Genomic DNA, 20,152 nt, shown 5'->3' with positions numbered 1-20,152 from the left:
AGCATGATATTTCTCTATTTTGTATTGGATTTTAATTTTATTCTTGTTATATTGTGAGCTGTCAAGAATTGGTTTGGAGTAAGGCAATGCCTAAACTGAGAGTGTGCTGTGGGAAGGGTGGCTCTATAATTAATTTAAATAAATAAATACATAAATTTAAAGTAATTAAATAAAACAAATAACCAAAAAAGTTATCTAAAACCAGGCAGGCACATTATTTAAAATATATCTGAGATGTATTTTGGATGAGAAATGTATCTGCTTCAGTGCTAAGTTCTTTGATTTATTATTATTTCTACTGACTGTGACAACAAAGAGTTTTTAACATGTCCTATGAAATGGTCACTTAGATGTCAGAGATTAAAAGAAACCACCCAGAATTAAATCAATGGAGAAAGACGCTGGTTTTCAGCAACAAGAAAAAGGGAAACCCTCTCAGAGCCAGTAATAAAGGCTAACAGGTAAGCCCTACCTTGAGTCTTGGGGATCAGCATCAGAATGCAGAAAAACACAGCGATAAGAAGAAAACCAGGAGATTACATAAGTGGTGGGTGGGGGAATGAAAAGGGTAATTATATCAAGAATTCAAAAGTCTAAAATTTTAGAAATCTCCAGAGGAAGATATGAGAGAAATACCTATTGTCTGGATTTTGAGTTAGATCAACAAGCTCTCCATAGGGTTCCCGATCAACAAACAACAGCAAGAGCTGGTGGAAGCCTTGGAAAAGTTTCCTACCATTTAATAACACAGAAATAATTATTTTCCAGGAGATCTACCGAAGAAAAAGATTAGACACAGGTAGATTTTTCTTGCTACTGTGAGAGGAAAAATGCGAATAGCCTAAAATTTATTTTGATATAGATATATGTTCCTTAATCACATTTAATCATAAAACCAAGGGCTAGCTTAGAGATGACCTGTGGGGCACTGACAGGAAATAATACTTGCAAAACCAGAGCAAACTGTTAAATAAGCAAACTTGTTGATGGGAACAGACGTGACAGGGACAAAGGGAACGGGAAAGTGTGGTGAAATTAGCTCTGGGGACGTTATGACAATCCAAGAGTCATGATGGTGGTTTGCGGTTTTAAGGGATAAAAAGGATTGCAATTTGGGGGTCTGCACCCACACGGGTTAGGCTGTCCCAGTGATGGCCTGCTCCTGTCGGTCCGCATTGCAATGTGTATCTAAGTAAGTACCTTGTATGTTGTTGATTGCACTTTGCTTTCTTGCTGAACTAACTTTCAATAAAGCTCTTAGAAGAACTTGGAACTTTGAGGTGACCTGTTTTATGGTGTGTCTGTCTCCCGTGTTTAATGAGGTTTTTTCCCTGATACTACCATATGAATTATTCAAGAAGGAAGAATACTTGTTCACTGTTGTAGACCAGAAGGAAGATGCAATTAAGGAGTGGGACCAGTGTGGAGATCCAGGAAAGGGGAGTTTCTCCCAAACCCTGTAATCGGGCAAGCAACTGAACATTAAATGTTCCTGATAGACAATTTTGGCATATAAAGAAGAATAAAAAAATGAATAGAGGCTTAGTATTTGACAACTACTAACTATAGTTGTTTTTATATAAATGTACACACACTCACATATTTTTAACTCCTTGTTAAGAGAAAACAAGTAATATGGGTTTGTTTTTAGCCAAGTAAATGTTTAATAATAATAATAATAATAATAATAATAATAATAATAATAATAATAATAATACATTACTAAGATACTTTATTCAGTGCTGGAATATTTTATTTTTAGTTTAAAGACAAGGTAATTGGCCCTCATGCATGTAGGAGAGAAATGAAGATGGGTCTGCTTATAGAAAGAAAGGGAAAGAGCCAAAATTCAATCCTCAGTTGTGCAACTGTGTTGCCAAATATGAATTTTCTTGGTTTGATGGATATGTTGGCCAAACATTTTTTTGGAAAAAGAAGGTAATATTGAAATTAGGTATTCAACCGCATATAAATTAATTATATTCATAATTATATACTTACATTATATATAAAGTATAATTTTAACAGAAGTTGAATATATACTTCAATTTGGAAACTGAGAACAGCAAAAGGGATTTTTATAAAATCCTACTGGAGATAGGTAAAGAAATATATTCTGAAAAATATGGGGTGGGGGTGGGGGGACAGTGATTTAGAAAACTGGAATATGACAAACATTCCCTTATAAATCTCTATTAGCAGGTATTGTTAAAGATGATCCATAGGTGACAACATACCCCAGTCCAGATCCTGTTTCTTAACTGAATAAATAGAAGAGAATATATGTAGCTCAGGGTTGAACTGTGGAGTCCTTTGTGTTCTCTGAGCTTGGTTGTTTTCTTGCAGATGTTTTGTTACCTGACTAGGTAACATCTTCAGTGTTAGAGGGGAGGGGAGTTTGCTCTGTTTATATACCATAGCTTGCCCTGTCAGTGTTGGTGGGGAGTTGTGTTCTCTTTGGTAGTTCCTTGATTAGGCTGTTGTTTACTGCTTGATTGTTTGGCTGGTGTTAATCCTGGTGTTAATCCCTACTTAACTGGGTGTTTTCATTCAATGTCACAGCACTCTTTACATCCATAGACCTAGAACTAGCGAAATAATCCAGAGCAGCAGTACAATGCAACACACATGACCTAACCAAATACGCTAAGATTGAAATACCCAGAATCATGGACATCATCAACCTCCGCCTCACTACTTATTCTCAGTTTGATGGACAAATATACCAACAAATCAGAGGCACACCCATGGGATCACCACTGTCAGGACTCCTAGCAGAAATTGTAATGCAGCATCTAGAAACTATGGCATTTCCACACATATGACCAAAAGTATGGATCTGGTATGTAGATGTCACCTTCGTCATAATAAAAAAGGGACAACTAGAGAAGACACATGAAACAATCAACAACATCTTCAAAGAAATAAAATTCACAAGTGAAGAAGAAAAAACAACATGCTATCCTTCCTGGATATCCACATCAGCAGAGGAATTGACAGCAAATTGGAAACACAAGAAAAATATCTCATGCTAACCAAGTGCTCCATTACCAAAGTAATAACCCATCCCCTCACAAGAGGAGCTGTGTAAGAACATTACTCAGATGAGCACAAACACACTGCAGCAACCCAGAACACCAGAAAAAGGAAACAGATCGTCTGTACAACATCTTCCAACAAAATGGATACCCAAACAACTTTATCAAAAAGTGCCTGACCACTCAACCCACTATAGCACAACCAACACAAGCTATGAAAAGGATAATACTGCCACACATCAGAAACATCTCAGAAACAACCAACAGACTATTATAACCATATGGCACTGCCGTAGCACACAAAGCAACTAAAGCCCTCCAAAACATCTTAAGTAAACCAAAAGACCCAGTAGCCCAGGAAAAAGAAACAGGAATCATCTACAACATACAGTGTGAGGACTGTAACAGCCACTATGTAGGACAGACAGGCAGAAGGCTAGCAGAGCGCATCCATGAACACCAACTAGCAGTCAGAAGACACAATGAAAACTCCTTAATCTGACAATATGTGGACAGACTCAACCATAGTTCAACTGGGAAACTGTCAGCATCTTAGCCCAAGCTACATCCAAAAACACAATGGAATTCCTGGAAGTTTGGTATTCAGACAAGTCAGCCATCAACAGGATAAACAACATTTACACACCATTCAAAAGAGACAATAAAAAGGAAACAATCAACACCCAGATAAGCAAGGATTAACACCAGGATTAACACCAGACAAATAATCAAGCAATAAACAATCAAGGAAGTACCAACTCAGGCAAACAATCAAGCAGTAAACAACAGCCTAATCAAGGAACTACCAAAGAGAAAACAACACCCCCACCAACACTGACAGGGCTATATAAACAGAGTGTGATATATAAACAGAGAGCAAACCCCACTCCTTTCTAGCACTGCAGATATTACCTAGTCAGGTAATGAAACGTCTGCCACAAAACAACCAAGCTCAGTGAACACCAAGGACTCCATAACTGAACAAACTCCTATGAGGGAGAAGATATAGAGGGATAAGGGTGTCCTACAGAGTAGTTTTGTGGCAGTGTTAAATTTTGCGGGAAAGAGCTCTCTAACAAAGTGGAACATTATTGATTGGTTATCCGATTTGGCTTATATGCTGCTCCATTTCTAAAGACTCTGAGAGACTTATGAATAAAATTAAAGTATAAACACTTGTAACATAAGCAAAAAGACCATGAAGTGCCACCATTTGGGCAGCAGAATCTTCAAACATCCCCAGTGCCTCTCTGAACAGACATATTTTCACAACTCTTTGAAAATATAATACAGAGGGGGTAATCCAAATATCTGGGTGTAGGTTGTTCCAGAGGCGGTCGTGGTGGGATCACTGAGAAGACTAGAGCCTGAAGTCCCTGTAGGCCCTCAAATTTGGGATCCTCAGCAAGCCCTAAGAGTCCCACAAATAACCAAATGAATAGGACATCCTCAACTGGCATTATTAAACATGTATTTACCACTACATGAAAATCTGAAATCCAAGCTTTATGACTGCAGATCATCAAAACATGCTAGATTTTGGAAAGAACTAGTATGGATTCTTAGTATTCAAAAGTCTGGAATGCTGGGTTAATGCAAACATTTACCTATGAAATTAGAATGAATAAAAAGCAAGCTGACATATTTCATTTGTGGCCAGTTAATTAATAATAATCTATATATTATTATATTATTAAATATAGTTAGTATCTTCCAAATATGAAAAGGTAGAAAATGCAATGAGGCTCCTTTTAAAAAAAATATTGTACTTAATTACCTTGAAATATTTATAGGATGTATTGGAGAATATTGTAAATGAATATAAAGGTTATATGAAATTGAGATCTTTCTCACCATACCCTCTTTTTGCTCTTTACTGTTACCATATGTTTTTATTTTGAATAAAGCTAAAAAATTAAGAAATTTACACACCTATGGAATGAATGCCTTCCTAAATAGGAAGGTCTTACCCAATTAGCAAAAGTATAAAGAAATTACTACTCTGACTTCCCAGGGCAGACAGCTCCACTGAGAAGATTCTTTCTCTTGTCTCCTGCAATCTTGTCTCCTGCCTAATGATGATCTATCAGAGTTCAGGGCTATGGGAGGATTCTAAGCTTAAGCTCTTTGGGGTTTTAAACAAACAATACTTTGAATTGTTTCCAGAAAGACAGTTGTTGATTAGTGAAAGAATAGAAATGCAGTCCCTGGCTGAGAGACCCAAACAAAGGGGAAGGGCCATCACTCACAGACCAGGTGAGAATCAAGTGAAAGGGGGTTGTTAGGGGATATTGTGGGGATTGCATGGATGTTGATGGAAGAGAATTACTGGGAGGACAGAGTCTGTCAATATGTGATATTTGGGGACCCTGAAGGCAGGGGTGGGGGAGGGGAGGAAACAGGTCTGTGGCAGGGGAGGGGGGCATGCTGCTGGAAGCTTGCAGCCACTCTTTCTCTGCCCGGTCTCAACTCAAGAGTCAAGTAATAGAACTGCTGGGAGCCTTGGGGTCAAGCTGATGCTGCTGACAGTCCATTCAGCCTGTAATACAATCTATCCTAGTCCAGAAATTAATTAGGGACGAGAAGGCAGATCTGGCAGGTAGTGCTTGAGGCCTGGTTGGATCAGGGTGGGAGGTCTCCTCTCACTGAGATCTGCTCAGCCATTTTGAGTACTAAGCCATTTTGAGTATTATACCATGGTACCTCGGTTCACGAACTTAATTTGTTCCACAACTCTGGTCGCGACCCGAATCAAATTTTCCCATAAGGTTCAATGTAAATACGGTTAATCCATTCTGACCCCTCCGAATTTGGTTGCGATCCGATTTTGGTCGCGTCCCGAATCAAATTTTCCCATAAGGTTCAATGTAATTACGGTTAATCCGTTCTGAACCATATGTATTTTTTTTTTTAAACCGCAAAAATATGAAACAAAATACAGTACGAAGAGAGAGAATGCTAACCTTGCTCAACGCGACTTCTGGCGTGGAGGACAGGAAGGCGGGTGGGGAGGCGGTTATTGCTTGGAGGGAGAATCCCCCTCCCTACAGGAAGCCACGACCACGTGTCATGGGAGGGAAAATGGCTGCGGATCCTGTTTGTCATCTGATCCGGCGTTTGTGAACGGAAGCAAAATTTTGCGAACGGTGCTGTCCGTGACCCGAATTGGTCGTGAACAGAAACATTCGTGACCCGAGGTACCACTGTATTTGCCTGACCCTAAGGCAGGGGAGGAGGGAGATGCTGATGGCTGCAGGCAAATATGCCTAAATATGAGGCCATGGCAGAAAGATAAGCCAGGTGGCTGCTATGCCACCTCCCAGCTACCCAGCAACACTCCTCTAATCTTACTGTAGGATCCAGTTGGGCTGTTTGTTCTGGGCAATTTTAATCTCTCTTTCTGATATCAGAGGCAGCCCAGGATGACATGACTGCCAAGAGAACTGTGAGTGTGCCCCAGGTCATTGCTGACTTATCTAGCACTGGTGTTCACTGTAGATGATATGCAATCTGATGGCAGGGAACATTTCCCTCAATCATTTGTTGTGAGCAGATAACTTTCTCATAACTACAGAGCTGATTGCAGCTCCTTTAAGGTAGTCCATCCTAGGCATTCAGATGGTGCTTGGGGAGTTTGCCAGCAATTTGGAGGGCAGTTTTATTGGACACTTGGTCAACCTTTTGAAAAGGGAGACCACTGCAGTAAGGGCAGCAAAGAGTCACTACTTCTTTGCCCTTTTACTGTCTCTCCACATTGCTGTCCAGGAGCTCTATATGGAACATCCTGAAGCCTGCTATCAAAGAACAGGCCAGAAAATCCATTATGTAGCTGTTGTAACCTACAATCTATAGATAAAATTGCTCACACCACACCAAATTGGAGGCTGGAGGTCAGAATGCAATGGGTATCTCTGAGATGGCCTAATCTGGAGGTATCTGCCCAACCTTGCATACTAAGAAAATATGTCTGCCAAGTGTTTCCGTCTAATGGGAGATCAAACAGGACAGCGCCCTCTAATGGAGCAGTTTACCCTCTATGGAGAGGGTGACCTCCTTCCTTCATTGTTAAAAACTAGGTTATTTCAGAAGACATCAGGGACTAGGAGTGATCTTGCTGCTTCAATGAGATAATTCACCAGGAATGCTGCACTGGAGACTGATTTTATTGTATTACAGTAAATTGAATTCACTATTATAATTATTTATTGTTACTGTGTACTCTATTGACTCTATGCTGCTTGAAGTGCATAAAAGCTCACTTAGACATTAAAAAAATAAGATGCATTCAGACAGAATCTGGACAGCCTTCTGTCAGGGATACTTTAATGTAGATTGCACTGAGTAGGGGTCTAGATTTGGAGGTAAAAAGGCCCCTTCCAACTGGGATTCTATGAACACCTTTCTCGGGGTTGGTGGTGGAATTCCCCAGGCTTATGGTTCTGGGGGACTTCAACCTGCCATCCCTGGGACGGTCCTCGGACGCAACTCGGGACTTCATGGCTACCATGGCAGCCATGGGCCTGTCTCAATTGTGCGGGACGCAACCCGAGACAGTGGCCGCATGCCGGATTTGGTTTTCTTGTCAGAGCAATGGCAAAGTGATCTGAGGGGAGATCTACAGCTTTCCCCACTGTCATGGTCAGATCACGTCCTGGTGACCCTGAGTTTCTCTTATACCACCCCCCTCCGCAGGGAGGCAGGACCCATGCAACTGGTCCGCCCCGGGCGCCTGATGGACCCGTCAGGGTTTCAGAGGGAGCTGGGGGATATTCCCATAGATCTGCTGCACGGTCCAGCGGAGGCCTTGGCTGCTGCCTGGAATAGGGAGGCGGCCGGGGCCTTGGACAGGATCGCGCCTATGTGACCTCTCTTGCCACATCGGCCCCGACACTCCCCGTGGTTTACAGAGGAGTTGAGGTGCTGAAGAGGGTTAAGAGATGTCTAGAGCGCCACTGGAGGAAAACAAAGACCGGATCCGACTGAACACAGGTTAGAGCCGCTATTAAGGCCTACACTGTGGCGATAACAACGGCTAAGCGTCTTCTCCGCTCTTTATCGCGTCTGCAGAATGCTGCCCGGCGGCCTTGTTTAGGATCACTAGGTCCCTCCTTGGTAAGAGGGATGTGGGGGCTCATTTGCAGGGCTGTGCAGAGGAATTTTCGGAGCATCTGCAGGACAAAGTCACTCGGATTTGTTCCAAGTTAGACTCTAACTTAAGTCAGGGCAGGGTCTGGGGAGATACCAGGGGACTCTTCTTACCCAGTTATCTGGGAACGGTTTGATCCTGTTACTCCTGAGGAAGTGGACACTTGCCATCTTAACCCATGCCCCTCCTGGCTGGTGAAAGCAGCTCGGGAGGTGACATGTGGTTGGATCCAGGCGATGGTTACTACATCCTTGCAGAAGGGAGTGTTTCCAGCTGCTTTTAAGGAGGCATTGGTGCACCCGCTCCTCAAGAAACCCTCCCTGGATTCTACTGTGCTGGACAATTTTCGTCCAGTCTCCCACCTCTCCTTTTTGGGGAAGGTGGTTGAGAAAGTGGTGGCATCACAGCTCCAAAGGGTTCTGGAGGAAACAGATTATCTGGATCCTTTCCAGTCAGGTTTCAGGCCTGGTTATGGAACGGAAACGGCATTGGTCGCACTTATGGATGACCTCTGGCGGGAGCGGGATGGTGGAAGTGCGACCATCCTTGCTCTCCTTGATCTCTCAGTGGCTTTCGATACTGTCAACCATGGTATCCTATTGGGACGGCTCAGGGATTTGGGGGTGAGCTCAGGGATTTGGGGGTCTTATGCTGGTTCACCTCCTTTCTCCAGGGCCGATCCCAATCGGTGGTGATAGGGAGCGAGAGGTCCATCCTCGGCCTCTCCTTTGTTGCTGCAGGGGTGCTGCAGGGTTCGGTTCTCTCTCCACTCCTTTTCAACATCTACATGAAACCGCTGGGCGAGATCATCCGTCATCATGGGATGAGGTATCATCAGTATGCTGATGATACGCAGTTATACATCTCCATCCCTGGTGAAGTAAGTGATGCCGTGATCGCCCTTTCGCAGTGCCTGGAGGCTGTAATGGTCTGGATGGGGAACAACAGGCTTCGGCTGAACCCTGGTAAGATGGAGTGGCTGTGGGTTAATGGCTCCTCTGTATCCGGGACTTTGTCATCTTTGGTGCTGGATGGGGTGGCACTGCCCCAGACAGACCCAGTGCATAATCTGGGGGTCCTCCTAGACTCACGGCTCCTGCTTGAAGAGCAGGTGGCAGCCGTGGCAAGGAGGGCCTTTGCACAACTTTGGGTTGTGCATCAGTTATGCCCTTTCCTGGATCGGGATGCCCTTCGAACAGTCACTCATGCCCTTGTTATCTTCCAGATAGACCACTGCAATGCGCTCTACATGGGGCTACCCTTGAAGAGTATCTGGAAGCTACAGCTGGTCCAGAGTGCAGCCGTGCGAGCTATTTTTGGGGTCCGAAGAACGATGCACATAACACCGCTGCTTCGTGGGCTGCATTGGGTACTGGTTTGTTTCCAGGTCCAATTCAAGGTGTTGGTTATCACCTTTAAAGCCCTACATGGCATGGGACCAGGCTACCTGAGGGACTGCCTCTCCCCCATTACTTCAACCCGTCCCACCCAATCACACAGAGAGGGCATGCTCCGGACCACCTCAGCAAAAGAGCTCCAACCAGCAGGGTCCAGAAGGCGGGCCTTCTCTGCTGTAGCCCCCGCCCTTTGGAACATTCTGCCCCCGGAAGTGCGATTGGCCCCCTCAATCCTGGCCTTTTGGAGGGATTTGAAGGCCTGGCTCTGCCATCTGGCCGGGGGTGGGGAGGGAATACCTCAAGCATGGGGATGACTAGCCCCATAGAGGCCTTCTGTCTTCAGCCTCAGATTTTTCATTTTCTTGGACTCTCCTTCCCCTTTTTTAGAAATGCTTTTAAACTGATGTTTCATGTATTTATATATATTTGTGTTTTTAATGTTCGGTGTGAGTCGCCCAGAGTTCCCCCACTGGGGGGAGATGGGCGGGTGAGAAATTTAATAAATAAATAAAATAAACACCTTTCCTGATGAAAAAAAGACACAGAGGTATGTGTTATCTCCTACTGATGACAGCTGACTTAGATCCTCTACTGATCTCTCCTGGTATGAATATGTTATAGTAAAATTGAGCTTTGACCACATGGCTGAATGCCACTTGAAACTGAACTCCAAGGATACCTTGGGAAGTTCAGACAAAATGTCTGACATGGTCAGTATCCAACCAGAAGGTACTTCGTGAACCCCAAGGAGAACATTGTGCTACTTTATATTTGCACATCTATGAATCTACTTAGGCAATCCAGTCTTGAGAAGGTAGTCTTAACCTGATGTACAAAATATACAATGGGTTCAGAATTCAAAGTCCAAGGAAAGAGATGACTTGACATGCTGAAAGTATTATCCTGGGTTATTCTGGCTGAAACTGGCCTTGGCACTTGAGAAGTAATTTATCCTTAGCTTCCTACTCTCCTGTTAGCCTGGGAGTACCGCATTATTGCTCACTTGGGCAGATGTAAATATGCAATGGCTTCCTCTTGAATTGTCTTGAAATTAAATTCTATCTGATTTCTAAAAGACAATTTCAGCTGGAAAGTATTCACAACTATTTGATATACAGGTAGCCGAAAATAGCAAATGTTACTGAAAATTAATAAAAACTATAAAAAATAATAAAAAGCTAGGGATAAAATATTATGTCCGAAATATATGCCGCTGAACAACTTCACTTGACACCTTCACTTAACACCAAGTAGTTTCTTGCTCACAGGTCGAAGACTTCATGTTGAAGTTTCTCACCTTTAATCTGATCTGTTCTGGCATCCGCTCAGCCTGGTAAGTCAAAACAACAGGATCACAGTACCTACGGCCCTCTTGCCGGGCATGTTTTCTGAGCTCAAATTCCTATTAAGGAAACAAAAACATAGAGGTGAATGAGAGGATGACTACACTAGATTTGCTAGAACCATAAATCAACAATGTACTTACAGTGGCCAGCCTCTTATCCATTTCAGGACCCGCTTTTTCCACCGCTGTTTTCTGAATGAAACAGCAGGCCAACTCACAGTTATCTTGAGCCAGCTGGGCTGCAGCCTGCTCCATCATCTCCCTCTGTTGTGGTGAAGCTGCCTGTTAAAAACTCCGACCATTAGAAGAGGATAATGCTCATGTTACAGATGTTCATAACAAGACTTCACTTTCATGACATTAACATGTCACTTTCATGACATTAACAAGAAGTAATTTGTTTAGCCAATTATATTTAGATTGTTTAGTAAAGGGTTCAATGTTACTGAATTCAGTAGGGCTTACTCTCAAGAGCACAGAACATTATCCATGATAGAGATCTCTTCCCTCATTGGTTACAGACAAACAGAAATTCAATCTATAAGAAAAACTGATTTTGACTACAACAGGTCTTTCAATGATACACTCTACCTATTTTCTCTGCCAATCAGGAAATCCCATTTGCAAATGGATTTTTTTTTGTGTGCTCAGCTATTAATTGTAACTTTGCTTAAATCTATCAAGTTTTATATAGGCCCAGGATCAAAACAGTAGCTCCCATGCTAGGGCCTTCATGAAAAACTAATTCACTGTGACCAAAGCTGAGCCTGTTTTCTATGTAAGCACAAAACCTAAGATTCCAGAAACATTTCATTCAAAACACCATGTCTGTAATACCACAAACTTTGGAGGATTTCCTTCCAGAAATCTTCAGAGCAGCCAGACCAGTGGACCTCAAAGGAAGAACAAATTGTTCTAAAGTTCTCCAGAATGATCTTTTCCTGAAATGGTAGGATCTGCATCCTGCTATCATATTTCCTTTAAATATGATTTGCTTGCATGCTGAATTTCATCTATTAAATAAGAGCTATAGCAAGTCCACAGAAATGTGCATGAATTTAGATACCAAAGCTATGTACTCTGCATTTCCTAACCTGGTCATATACTCTAATAAACTCTGCACTGCAGATTTTATGGGAATTTTGAATTGCATGCCATTAATAAATTGAATTCTGATTTAATAGACATTATTTATATTTAGCTAACACAATGCTAACATACTTACCCAGCATAAAATTACTTCAAGATTTTCTGATTCTGAGTAAACTTCATGAGGCTTAAATATTAGTTCATGAAATTGAATTTCTTTAGAAATTATTTTAACACAAAACACATTTGGCTATACTTGGTATTCAGATACCATGTTATGTCATGATTCAGCATGATCTGAACAAATTCAGCCTCTGGACATACAATACTTCCTCTTCACTTCTGGCATAGCTGTGATGAGGATGAAAGCTTTTTCTTCCATTTGTGATTAACTGTGGTTACCCTCTCGCTTAAATGCAGCACACTATGGTTAATTTTAATTATGGATTGTTTCTAGCCAATTCAAGCCACAGATTCTAAACCAGGCATGTTTCAATAAACCACAGTTAATCAGAATTCAGCATATTGTCTGAATTCTAAACTGTAGTTAATTTTAATAGCTCCTTTGAATCACTTTTCACTAAAGTATCTTCTTTGTATCTTGTCTTGAGTATCTTTGTATCTTTTCAGACTGGTATATACAGTCCACCTTCCCTTAAACTCTCAGAGTAGAGAAATATAGATTTTACATTATGTCTTCCCCCATGTATGGGGTTTTAGATAACTTCCACGCCACCTTTTGTGGTGGTGGGGAAAATTTCTCTATTTTTATGCAGTATATATCCTATGTGTTTTTTCACTAACACCAATCACCAGGAGGCACTTTATCCTATTTGGGATTCGTCAGACATAGGCAGCCAAACGTTATTCTGCGGGATGTAACAACTGGCTACTTACATCTGACGAGTCCAAAATATGATGAAACAAGTGTCTCTTGGTGGTCAATGTATCTCGTTCTTTGAGACAGCTTTGAAAATATCAACTGCAGTCTCCATGTAATATATACTGACCTGAACATTCAAATACATCCTAAAAACGCTAAAACATAATGCCCAAAAAAGCTTTCAGTTCCTTTTGTTTCAGCAGCCCTTCTTGTGAATAGCATACCTACCCGCAATGCAGTGGCAAAGCTGTTCTTCAGGTTGGTAGCAATGCTCATCAGCAAGGGCTCCCTGCAGGTGATCATAGCCATGCCAGCAGTCAGGTTCCGCATCATGTGATGCGCTGCCACTCGCATGCGCGACTCTTCTGAGTCTAGCGCAAAATCCTTCCTCACTATCTGCTCACAAGTAGTCATGGCAATTTTAATTGAGCGGTCCACCACCGGATGAACAAGTTCTTGAACTGCACGCTCTATGGCTTGACGCACACACTGCTTTAACTGTGGGTGGGCTTGGAACAGAGGAATCTAAAAAGAGAAGAGCTGTTATAATCCATCTTGTGTACATCTATTTCTAACACCAATACAAGCAAGCAAAGCCCTTTCCAGCCCAAGGGGGAGCCCATACTTACAGTTGGGTTTAGAGTAATGTGTGGAGCTAGCCCTCCCAAGGAGTACACATTGATATCATGGTAACTGTACTGTGGCTGGGGAGGAACAGTTGCTGTGCACGTAGTGCTGGTAGCTGAAGTTGTAGAAGTAGCTAAAAAATTCAAGAGCAGAATATTTTTTTTCAGATTTTCTTTCCAAACATGCATTCAATACTGTATCATTGGAAACAAAATGTTTTATTAGATTAACAGAAAAGTATTTGACAAGTGTAATAGCAATTACTGTTCTGATGAATTTTACAATTGTACTAGTAAGTACTCTAAAATTATCATTTGGAATACAAAGTGAACTCAAAAACAGTTTAGATACTAAATTTAGTAGAAGTAAATACAATTGTCTGTCTCTAGGGACTGATACGACATAATCCCTTTTCAGATGTTCACTAAGAGAAAGGCAGCTGAATAAATCTGGTAGATGACCGTGAAAGTAATTCTGCCTGGACCAAGAAGAATTGGATTTCAGTACACATTCCTTAACTCCTCTAGTGACTTGGGTCACAGACTGAAGGAGTCGTACAGAAGCTTATGAAAAGGAGTTTGGAATAGCAATTGATTACAAACAGAACACCAGCTAAAAAAGGCATATGCAATTTTTGGCTTCATCAACAGAAATACAATTTCCAACCACATTAAAAGAAGTAACAGTTCCATTATATTCCGTCTCAAGTAATACGTCCAGTTCTAGAGACCATATTTGAAAAAGAGTTTAGAAACACGTCAGAGAAGGGCAACAAGGAAGACCAAATGCTAGCCCTGTGCAGAGAAGCTCAGAGCGCTGGGAATGTTCAGCTTTCGGAAGAAGAGATGGAAGGGAGTCATGAAGACACTTTCAAGAATGAACGGCTGTTTCACATTCAAAGAATGTTAAGACTGGCTCTCTATTTTTCCAGAGTGCAGGACACAGAATGGATTTCTTCATAATATCCTGAATGTGATGTAAGATATATACTGGGATCAGAATCAAAACAACAGAGATGATCTGAAGTATTCACTTTGAAAGATTATCCTGGCTTGGTTCACCTAGCTGTAACACCTTAAACTAACTGGGTCAGATAATTGGGGAGATAATGTATTTTAAACAACTGTGGGATGGAGAAGAGAAGCAGTAATGGAAATTTAAAAGGGAAAAAACTTTTCTCCATCACTGTGCAGTACAGGGAGTCAGCTTCCAAATGAAGGTTAGAAAAAACATCCCCAAAGCAAGAGCAGTTAGGAATCTATTACCCAGACTGGAGGCAGGAGGCCTCTACGGGATGTGTTCAAGTGGAGGGTAGACAGCATCTTCCAAGAATGCTTTAATGTGATTCCTGCAATGAGCAGGGATTGTACTTGATGGACACTTCCAACTCTGTAATTCTAAAAACCATAAAAATAAATGCTAGTGTGCTCTCTTATTTTCAGTATGATGGAACTCAGAAGCAAAAGCTCACAGCATTCTGGAAAACTTACTGTAGCATAAGATTGAGACAATAAAAATAAGAATAGCCCTGCTATATTTATTTATTGCACTGGTTTGATCTGCTGACTCGGAGCAGTTTGTAAAACCTCAATATGGCAGCTAAAATTAAAAAAGCAATTTGAATCACACCACCACCACCACCAAACACCTAAATAATCCTAATCACTCAACACTACAATCCACGGTGTTCTGGGAGAACCATCAACCTTCCATTCACACTCCATAGGTGTTCGCCCTATCAGGTTTACCAAACTAAGAAACAGATACTGTGCAGCCCTAAAGCTGCTTTTATTAGGACAGCTTTAATATAGAATATTGCAAGTCTGAATGTGCTACCTTTCCTCCTTTTTTTATTTTCATGAAAATTGGGGGGGGGAGGGCTGTCTGAGGTGTTTTTGCAAATTACTTTCTTGGTCTGGGCTCAAGCTTCATTTATCTAATTGTTGCTTTGGTAGTGGATCTTTCCTCTGTCCTTCTAGGCCACCCTCTTTATTCACTACAGCAGGCCCTCCTAAAGAACCAGGTCTTCATGGCCCTCCAAAATATTAATAGGAGGATAAACTATTCCAGGACAGAAACCATCACCAAGAAGGCATGTTCCTGAGTTCCTTGATGTTGAATTTCCTCAGCATAGGGGTCCACAGCAAGACTGATCTTGGAGCTCACCAGACAGCCAGATTTCACACAGAGTACACAGCTGCCCAGATACTCAGGTCCTGAGGGCTTTAAAACTGACAATCACTGCCATGAATTGCACCCAGAAGCCAACTGGCAGCCAGCGCTGCTCCCACAGCAGAGGTGTTACATAAACAAAAGACAAGCTCATTACTCTCCAGACTGTTGTATTCTGGACCAGATGAAGCTTATGGATAGTCCAAGGGCAGTCCCATGTAGAGCAAGTAGCAATAGCCCAGACGTGAGGTGACAAAGATATGAGTGACTATCAATAAAACCTCCTGACCCAGAAACAGCTGCAACTGCTACTGGCCAACAACTCTACCTGCTCTTGAAACAGGAGCTGTGAGTCTAGGAGCATTCTCTGACTGCCAAATGATTCTGTTCGAACACAATGCTGTCCTGTCCATTCTGGACTATTTCCAGAATGGGGGGGGGGCAGCTTCTCAATCCACAGCTATTTCATCTAAACCTGTTTTATCCCATATGGACCAAAATAGCCTCTAGGTACCAGCTTACAACCTTAATACATCTCCTATTCAGTCTACAGCAGAATATAGAGGGTATTATCCAAGGGTTGAGGACACTCAATAATGTTGAGGAGAAGACTGAGCCTGAGGACCCCTCACAATATGCCCATGGACTCAATTTCTCATCTCCCAGGATTACTGACTACAACCACTTGCTCTGGAAGGAAAACCGCTGCAACACAGTGCCCATCACTTCCAACCCTTGCAAGCAATCCAAAACAATACAAGGATCAATAGTATTAAATACTGCTGCATTTCCCCTGTCCTGATCTCTACACAAGTCACAAGAAGACCAATCAATGCCGTCTCAGTGTTATACTCAGGATTGAACCTACACTGAAAAGGAACTGATAATACATTTCAAAGAAGGCTCTTTACAGCTGCCCCCCCAATCTTCCCTAGAAAGAGCAGTTATTCAAGAAAGCCAAATCAAGTGACAACATCTTGAGTAGGGGGTGCACCACTGCCTCCTTAAGGCAGATGGCATAACTACATCACATGATGCTTCAACCATTGCTTGCACCCAGCCTCCCACAACCACCCTAGAAGCTTTCACTAACCAATTTAATCAGGGACCTAATTCATAGGTGGAGAGCTAACAATGTAGAAAGCGCCGTCCATTTCCTCAGGATCCATAGGCTCAAACTGATCCTAGGTAACAACACAGGGCAATGGCTTTCTCAGCTCTACTGAACTTGCCCAGCCAGCATCCAATTCCAAGCAAATATTCCAGATTCCTGCAAAATCTTTATTTTATTTTATCAAATTTGCTACCACCCATCTCATGAAACAATTCTGGGCAGTTTACAACAAGATAGAAATTCATTAAAATACAACATAAAAACAATCCTAAAAATAAATAGGTTCGAAGAAGATGGAAAATTGGTAAGTAATTCCGGGGAGCATCATCAGGGAGCTAACCACCCCCAGGGATGGGTTCAGCCCATATCACTCCACACACACTGACAGAGCCAGCTCTTTAAACCTTTTTGGAAAGCCGGGAGGGTAGGGGCCCGCCACACCTCTGGGGGGAGAATATTCCAAAGGGTGGGGGCAATGGCAGAGAAGGCTCTCCTCCTGGGCCCTGCCAGCCGGCATTCCCTCACTGATGGGATCCACAACATGCCCTCTCTGCCTGACCGGGTGGGACAGGATGATGTAATGGGGATGAGATGGTCCCTCAGGTAACCTGGACCCATGCCATGTAGGCCTTTAAAGGTAATAACCAACACCTTGAATTGGACCTGGAAGCAAACTGGCACCCAATGTAGCTCCCACAGCAAGGGTGTTACATATGCCATCCTAGGGGCACCTAATATCACCCATGCGGCTGCATTTTGAACCAGCTGTAGCTTCTGGATACTCTTCAAGGGTAGTCCCATGTAGAGCACATTGCAATAGTCCAACCGAGAGATGACCAGGGCGTGAGTGACTGACTGGAGAGCCTCCTGATCCAAGAAGGGGTGTAACTGGTGCACCACCCGAAGGTGAGCAAAGGCCCTCCTGGCCATGACTGCCATCTGCTCTTTGAGCAGTAGTCGTGAGTCCAGGAGGACCCCCAGATTATGCACTGGGTCTGTCCAGGGCAGTGCAACCCCATCCAAAACCAAAGATGGTAAGTTCTCAGATACTGAGGGGGCTCCAATCCATATTCACTCCGTCTTACCAGGGTTCAGCTGAAGCCTGTTGTTCCCCATCCAGACCCCAACAGCCTCCAGGCACTGCAAAAGGGTGGTCACAGCATCACTCACCTCACCCGGGATGGAGATGTATAACTGGGTATCATCTGCATAATGATGATACCTCATCCCATATGGTTTCATGTAGATGTTAAAAAGGAGTGGAAAGACTACTGAATCCTGGGGCACCCCACAACGGAAGGGCCGTGGGCTGGACCTCTTGCTCCCAATCAACACCAATTGGGATCGACCTTGGAGGAAGGAAAAAAACCAGCACAAAACTGTGCTGCCCACTTCCAACTCCCTAAGTTGGCCCAAAAGGATACCATGGTCAATGGTATCAAAAGCTGCTGAGAGGTCAAGAAGAGCACGGATGGATGCACTACCTCCATCCCGCTCCCACTAGAGATCATCCATGAGTGCGACCAATGCCGTTTCCATCCCAAATCCAGGCCTGAAACCTGACTGGAAGGGGTCCAGATAATCCGTTTCCTCCAGGATCCTCTGGAACTGCAATGCCACCACCTTGTCAACCACCTTTCCTAGAAAGGGGAGGTGGGAGACTGGGCGAAAATTGTCCAGTATGGTGGGGTCCAGTGATGGCTTCTTGAGGAGGGGATGCACCAGTGCCTCCTTAAAGGCAGCTGGAAACACTCCTTCCCTCAAGGATCAATTCACCATCACCTGGACCAACCACATGTCACCTCCCAAGTAGCCTTAACCAGCCAGGAGGGACATGGATCTAGTTGGCAAGCAGTGGGACTGACCGTTTGGAGGACCCTGTCCACTTCCTTGGGTTCAACGGGATCAAACTATTCCCAGATGTCAGGACAAGTCTGTATCCTGGGCACCCTCTATAGATCATGCTGCATGCTTGGTATCCAACTGGGACTGGATGCGAGCAATTTTATCCTCCAGATGCCCATCCTCTGCGTGCCCCTGTAAATGGGCCACTGGGCCCCCCTTTCCCAAAAGGGATCAGGTGATCTTGAACAGAGCTGCTGGGTGGCATTCTGCGGATGCAATAAGAGCAGAGAAAAGTAGATGTTTCGCTGCTCTTACCACCACAAGGTAGGCCTTAATCGCGGCTGTAGCTTGTGTTCAGTCTTTGTTTTCCTCCAGCGGTGCTCTAGACATCTCTTAATCCTTTTCAAGACCCTCAATTCCTCTGCGAACCACAGGGAGTGTCAGGCTCGATGGGCTAGGAGAGGTCACATGGGCGTGATCTTGTCCAAGGCCTTGGCTGCTTTCCTATTCCAGGAAGTGGCCAAGGTCTCTGCTGGACTGTGCAGCAGACCCTCGGGTATAACCCCCAGCTCCCTTTGGAACCCCACTGGGCCCATTAGTCGCCGTGGGCAGACCAGTTCAATAGGTCCCACCTCCCTGTGGAAGTGGGTAGCATAGGAGAACCTCAGGGCCACCAGGGCATGATCTGACCATGACAAGGGGGATAGACGTAATTCCTCCTTCAGATCACATTGCCATTGCTCTGACAAGAAAACCAGGTCCGGTGTGAAGCGACTGTCCCGAGCTGGGTCACGAATAATCTGAGACAGGCCCATGGCCGCCATGGTGGCCATGAACTCCCAAGCTGCCTCTGAGGCTTGTCCTAGGGATGGCAAGTTGAAGTCCCCCAAGATCATAAGTCTGGGGAAGTCTACTGCCAGCCCCACGATGGCCTCCAGCAGCTCAGGCAGGGAAGTTGCTGTGCAGCAGGGAGGCTGGTACAGTAACAACAATCCCAACTGTTCTCATGAACCCAACTTCAAAGACAGGGTCTCACAACTGGTCACTTGTGGAGCAGCGCCCCTGAAGGCCAAAAGAGATTCCCGGATGACAACCGCTACCCCTCCTCCCCTGCCCTGGGGTCTTGGCTGGTGCCAGACCATGAACCTGGCTGGGCACCCCCCTTTCAGGGCCAAGCCAGGTCTTGGTAATACACACCAGGTCGGCCTGCTCCTCAGTGATCAAATCACATATGAGGGGGGCCTCATTGTTAACTGACCTGCCATTAAGAAGCAGCAGCCAAAAGCCAGGGCCTCTGTGGGTCTGCTCTTCAGGGCCTGGGTCTGAGTCCAGAGGGCCAGAACACACCACCGGTAACAAACACTGGGGGTGCCTTCCCTGAGAGCGGCCCGCCCTCTGACTTCCGTCGTAACATCCCCTTCCCATCACTACCTGAATGGTATAACCCGCCGTAAGCCCCTCAGGTGCTCCAGTTCTCCCAAATTCCAAACCCCCAG

At 43.8% G+C, this 20,152-nt stretch overlaps 1 protein-coding gene across 6 annotated transcripts in view; it reads right to left on the bottom strand.

Moving 5' to 3' along the window:
• CNOT1 (CCR4-NOT transcription complex subunit 1) overlaps window positions 1-20,152 on the bottom strand; it is a 123,933-nt gene that overhangs the window by 27,778 nt on the left and 76,003 nt on the right. For all 6 annotated transcript variants that reach the window (XM_088135406.1, XM_088135410.1, XM_088135409.1 and 3 more), the window contains 4 exons: window positions 13,528-13,658; window positions 13,127-13,423; window positions 11,068-11,208; window positions 10,879-10,983 (listed from right to left, as the gene is read on the bottom strand). In XM_088135406.1, coding sequence (XP_087991532.1) covers window positions 10,879-10,983; window positions 11,068-11,208; window positions 13,127-13,423; window positions 13,528-13,658 — 674 coding nt within the window. The remainder of the gene's footprint in view (window positions 1-10,878; window positions 10,984-11,067; window positions 11,209-13,126; window positions 13,424-13,527; window positions 13,659-20,152) is intronic.

The sequence above is a fragment of the Python bivittatus genome, unplaced genomic scaffold, assembly GCF_059951505.1.
Source record: "Python bivittatus isolate LINGU-HERP-01145 unplaced genomic scaffold, Pbiv_v1 ctg000170_np1212, whole genome shotgun sequence".
Classification (NCBI taxonomy): domain Eukaryota; kingdom Metazoa; phylum Chordata; class Lepidosauria; order Squamata; family Pythonidae; genus Python; species Python bivittatus.
The sequence above is the reverse complement of the archived record's forward strand: the minus strand, read 5'-3'. Positions and strand labels throughout refer to the sequence as shown.